This window comes from Mastomys coucha, unplaced genomic scaffold, assembly GCF_008632895.1.
Source record: "Mastomys coucha isolate ucsf_1 unplaced genomic scaffold, UCSF_Mcou_1 pScaffold3, whole genome shotgun sequence".
Taxonomy (NCBI): domain Eukaryota; kingdom Metazoa; phylum Chordata; class Mammalia; order Rodentia; family Muridae; genus Mastomys; species Mastomys coucha.
The window spans coordinates 50,452,913-50,458,559 of NW_022196909.1; the positions used below are offsets into that span (position 1 = coordinate 50,452,913).

Here is a 5,647-nt window from a genome sequence, read left to right on the forward strand (position 1 = left end):
CTGCGCGTTAGGGTCTGTGTGCACACTCCACTCGGGGCAGCTGTGCTCTCTCGTTGGTCCCGGTGTAGAGAGCGTGAGCAGGTGTGTGGTAGTCTCAGCTCAGGTGTAGATGTGAGAACGCTGGCAAGACCGTAAGGTGGATCTGAGAAAACGGATATGAGATTGTTTACGCCTACAGGAAGAGGTATATGAAATGGGGAAATTGTCTCCTGTGTTTAGATAGGGCTCATGAGCCCAGGAAACAAGCATGTAGACAGCAATGAAGCATCTAGCCCAAGTGTGAGGCTTATTTGTCTTCCTAAGCATCCTTGGTTGAAAAAAAAAATGCCCTTGTGGGCTGGAGAGATGGCTCAGAGGCTAAGAGCACTGACTGCTCTTCCAGAGGTCCTGAATTCAATTCCCAGCAACCACATGGTGGCTGACAACCATCAATAGTAGGATCCGATGCTAAGGTGTACTCATATACGTGATGTGTGTGTGTGTGTGTGTGTGTGTGTGTGTGTAAAAGGAAGAAAGAAAGAAAGAAAGAAAGAAAGAAAGAAAAGAAAAGAAAAGAAAAAAAAACGCCCTTCTGTGTTTCCTATTTGGTGTCTAAGAGCTCTTCCAGGGCTGACAAGATGGTACAATAGGAAGAGGTGCTTGCTGCAAAGCCTGATGGCCTTAGTTCAATCCCAGAGCATACATGGTAGGAGAGAACTGTCTCCCAAAAGTTGTTCTTTGAGCCGCACACCACCAAATAAATGTAATAATAATTTTTAAAATTTTCAGGTTGAACTGAAGGAGGTGGTGGCCCACGCCCAGACACTCATAAGGCAGAGGCAGGTTAAATCAAGGCCAGCCTGGTCTACATAGTGAGTTTCAGGACTGCCAGGGCTACACAAAGAAACCCTGTCTTGAAAAACCAAAATAAATAAATAAAAATAAAACTTTCGGGTTGAATATAGCTCATTAGTAATGGAGCATTAGCCTAGCATACATGAAGCCCTATTTTCAGTTCCCAGTTAAAACGAAAAAAAAGTCCTATCTTTTTTAAAAATTAAATTTATTCATTTAATTTTATTTGTGAGCATTTTTACCTGCATGCATGTCTGTGCACCCATGTGTGTATCTGGCTCTGAGTGGGGGTGGGGAGGATCAGAAGCCGTTAGAACCCCTGGAACTGGAGTTACGGATGATCATGAGCCACCATGGGGACACTGGGATTCCAAACCAGGTCCTCTGCAGGAGCGGAGACCCTCTTATCCTCTGAGCCAGCTTCCCAGCTTTTCTTAGGACATTGTTTATCTGAGAAGTCTAGAGGAATTTATTCACATTCAGAAGCTCAGAGGACCCAGCTGGTCTGAGGATACTGTGTGTGCATAGTTCTGCATATAGTTCTTTCTTTTCTTTTCTTTTTCTGTTTTTTTTTTTTTTTTTTTTTTGACAGGGTTTCTCTGTATAGCCCTGGCTGTCCTAGAACTCACTGTGTAGACGAGGCTGCCTCAAACTCAAGAAATCCCCCTGCCTCTGCCTCCCAAGTGCTGGGGTTAAAGGCTTGTTCTTTATTTTCATCTTCACTTAATAAGATTATGGAGGGACTAGAGAGAAGGCTCAGCAGTGGGGAGAACCTGCTGCTCCTGCAAGCCCTAGTTTGGTTCTTAGCGCCCAAATCAGGCAGCTTATAACCACCTGTAACTCCTGTTCCAGGGGTTCCAGCACCCTCTTCTGGCTCCTTCGACTCTTGCACGTGTGGGGTGCACATTTATACATGTATACACACACACACACACACACACACACACACACACACACACACACGTTTTTAAGGATTATTGAGCAAGAACTGCCTGCAAGGCCCTCCCTGTGGTGGGTGCTGGGTTCTATGAAGGGCAAGGTGTGCGTACCACAGCCTGACTGAATGATGGGAGGACTCTTGTATACTTACCCAGTTCACAATGAGATAAAGTCCTGAGCCAGGTACTCCCCAGAGCCCTGGAGCTCCTGAATGTCCTTTCTCCGGTGACACCCAATATATTACCTAAATCAGGTGATCTCGTGCTAGAAATATCTCCTGGGGTCTCATTTCGGGTTGCTGTTAGTCCCTGCCGGAGGCCCCTTCAGTAGCTTGTGGCCCCTCCTATTCTCCACCTTGAGGGCATAGTCCTCATCCCAGTCAGTTTCCAGTTTAGACTGCTCTGATTCCTGGCCTGTGCTCCATGATCGGGGTCAAACCCAGGTTTTCAGCCTGTCTGGTGAGCGCTCCTCTCTGCCCAGCTCCTCTCCCACCATCCCACCATCAGCACTTTCCATGACTCTTGCACAGGAAATTTTACTGTGAAGTGGCTTTCCCTGAGATTCCCCCAAATAAATCCTGTACTTTTCCAGCGTTGAGCCTCTGTTTTTTTTTTTTTTTTTTTTTTTTTTTTTTTTTTTTTTTTACAGTCACCCTTTACATCTGAATGTGTCATATCCCACCTAATGGGTCATCTCAAAAGTCACCCCTGACTGAAGCCTTCCTGACTATGAGTCACATGTAAACACTAACTCCTCGGGGTCCCCCTTTGATAGTCTTCTTAGGACCATCAGAAGAGTCTGGTCATGGTCCCCTCCTAAGTCCAGGGATAAAATCTTCCAGACCAAAGTGACAGCTTTACCGGGCTTGCTTTCCTTTTGTGGAACTAAGCTCAGAGCTCTCAACAGTACACATATATTTGTATATAACTCGATTACTTATTTGGGTGTGTGTATGTGTGCGGGCATATGTAGACCACACAGGGGAGTCAGAGGGTGACTTTCTAAGAATTGGTTATCCTCTTTGACCATATGGATCTCAGGGATCAAACTCAAGCCGTGAGGCTGAGCCGTCTCACCTAAATTGTTTAAGATTTTTTTTTATTTTATGCATTTTTTTACTTTATGCATGTGAGTCTTTTGTCTTCGTGTATGTATGTGTACTGTGTATGTATGTGTACCACATTCATGCGGGTGCCTACGGAGTTCAAAAGAGGGCATCACATCTCCTGGGACTGGGTGCGAGATGCCATGTAGGTTCTGGGAGCTGATACCAGGTCCTCTGCAAGAGCAGCAGTGCTCTTAATAACTGTGCCAGCTCTCTCTCTCCAGCCCCTTCTTTGTTATGGTTTTGGTTTGTTTGTTTGTTTGTTGTTTGAAACTGGATCTTGCTGTGTTCCCTAGACTGGTCCCAAATTCCTCTGGTTCTTCCTGCCTCAGCTGGGCAAGCAAGGTGGGAAGAGGGCTGAAGTTTCATGTTGTGCTGGGTGGTTCCTCAACCCTCTCACTCTGTTACAGTGTTGCAGGTGCTCAGAAAGGTTGACTTCTGTGTTCAGGAAGAGCGGGTCTCCCAAGCATTACGGGGATCCTGTGGGCTCCTAACGGTGCTATATACGACCGTCACAAAGTCTCATAATTTTAGAAACTGCTTCACTTTACACCTTATTGTGTGACCCACCTAGCACGGGGCAAAGACAGGGGCTTTGGACTTCCTGTCTCCTCTCTATCCCTTTGAATAGCTTCTTGGGGGTGGCCCTAGGTAATCATTGCACCTCGTTTTGTGTCCGTGTGCTCTGTTGAAATCTCTGTGGTGTGTGTATGGTTTTCACGTGAACGGAGGCAGGCAGAGCAGGGTCTGTGGCTTCTAGTGTGTTCTTAATCTTCTTAGAAGCTTGTGCAATGACTTCCCTCCAGGGGTTGTTTCCTAAGCATACCTCCAAGTACGTGAGTGTGTGTTCTGCGGTCCCTTGACCTTGCTGGACTTCTCTAAGGAGGGTGGCTGGACCATCTGCTACGTGTCTGGGAGCCCCTCTCTAGCTACCTCATGTCCGGACATGTGCTTACTCCCAAAGTTTGCACTCACCCGCATTCACTACTCCCAGGCAAAAACGTGCACTGGGACACCTAGAGAATCGGCAGTTAAGGCTCCGCCTACGTTTTGCTTCCTCCTTGGAATTTCCAGCCCTGTGCAGCCAACTGCTCCCCCAGCTGCGAAGGGAGGAGTTCTCCTGCCCGGCCCCTTCCTTGGCTCTATAAGTAGAGCTGCCTTGCCGGGGATCTGCACTTCTCTACACTCTCCGCACAACGTGTAAATTATGTGCCACTCGCGCAACCATCTTCACACCATGACTGGCCTGAAGGCCCCTTCTCCAGCAACCTCCACCGGCCCGGAACTCCGGCGGGGCTCCGGTCCCGAGATTTTCACCTTCGACCCTCTCCCGGAGCGGGCAGTAGCGCCCACCGCGCGTCTGAACACTTCTCGCGGGCACCGAAAACGCAGCCGAAGGGTTCTCTACCCTCGAGTGGTGAGTATCGCCGGAGTAGGCAGCAGGAGGTCGGGTCGCCCTGGTATCTGTAAGAGAACAACTAGACGCAGGGACCTTGGTCTGACGTTTCCCTCTTTTATCTGCTCAGGTCCGGCGCCAGCTACCAACTGAGGAGCCCAACATTGCCAAGAGGGTCCTCTTTCTCCTGCTCGCCATCATCTTCTGCCAGATTTTGATGGCTGAAGAGGGTGTGTCGCAGCCCCTGGCTCCGGAGGATGCTACCAGCGCCGTAACACCCGAGCCCATCTCTGCACCCATTACTGCACCCCCGGTCCTCGAGCCTTTGAACCTGACCTCGGACTCCTCGGACTATGCTCTGGATCTCAAAGCTTTTCTCCAGCAACACCCGGCGGCCTTCTAAACGCGACGGGTCGCAGTCCGAAAAAACCAAAGAGGCACCAGGGGTACCTTACCTGGTGCGCGAGAACGTATCCCAAACTGGGACTTCTAAGGCAACGCTAACTCAGAACACTACCGCCAAGATGCCGGCGCTTGGGGCGAGCCCGAGGCACCGTGGGTCCTGGCAAGGCCCACTGGGGACGGACAGAGACTTTCTCGGTGTCTAATTAATATTTATGTATTTATGTATATCCTCCTAGGTGAAGGAGGGGTGTATGTAATATTTATTATAACTTATGCAGGGGTGCGAGATATGCCTCCTTGCTGTAACACAGATATTTATTACGATTTATAGGGTCGGTAAGACAGAGTTGTGGGAGGGAGGACCCGGATGGTAGGACTCCCAGCTTGGGGATTGATTAGTCTTGGTGGGGTCGGGGGCATGGGTTTAGGGGTAACACTCCGTCTTCCAGCACTTCCAACTCTGTAGTCTGTTGTAAGGCTTCGGCAGACCCTTGGAAATCCGGTCTATGGCCTTTGATGTATTCCTGGTTGCTTCCCGAGGGGGAGCTGCAGGAGTCTTGGATCCATGGATTGTCAGAGGGCGGCTGTCAGGGGTCGCCTAGTATGTTCTGTGAACACGAATAAACTTGATTGCCTGTCATTATTATCAGCAGTCCTCAAAGTGTTATCATTTCAAGCGAGGGGTCAGGTGGCGTGGGTGGGGGGGAAGTGGCGGGAGGACGTGACTAGGTCCCCCCAGTCCGCACCCTTTCTTGGGTCCTGAACTCTTCCTTGGAGTTACAGACCTATATCCGGTCACCGGATGCTGTCATACATTGCTGGGTGTGCGGTTTTCCCAGTTAGAGAGCAGAGTGGTGTGGCAACCTGCTTACTCATGGCAGGCGGCGGGTATTCAAGAACCGGAGTGGAAGGGCGTGGCCTCGGGTGGGGGCGGAGCTTCGAGGCCACTGCTCCGAGCAGGGGAGGGT

General features: G+C 49.7%; 2 protein-coding genes and 1 long non-coding RNA gene across 5 annotated transcripts in view; 2 read left to right on the forward strand and 1 right to left on the reverse strand.

Moving 5' to 3' along the window:
- LOC116074627 (H-2 class I histocompatibility antigen, D-37 alpha chain-like) overlaps window positions 1–5,647 on the forward strand; it is a 714,163-nt gene that overhangs the window by 450,412 nt on the left and 258,104 nt on the right. The gene's annotated exons all lie outside the window — the stretch shown is intronic.
- Ier3 (immediate early response 3) lies at window positions 3,930–5,329 on the forward strand. Its single transcript, XM_031347389.1, has 2 exons — window positions 3,930–4,295; window positions 4,405–5,329. Exons 1-2 carry the CDS (start codon window positions 4,086–4,088, stop codon window positions 4,675–4,677), a joined length of 483 nt encoding a protein of 160 aa, XP_031203249.1. The 5' UTR covers window positions 3,930–4,085; the 3' UTR covers window positions 4,678–5,329.
- Window positions 4,897–5,641, reverse strand: LOC116074677. The gene is made up of 2 exons (XR_004112245.1): window positions 5,465–5,641; window positions 4,897–5,287 (listed from the first exon to the last, which is right to left on the reverse strand). It is a non-coding gene; the product is annotated as an uncharacterized LOC116074677 (long non-coding RNA).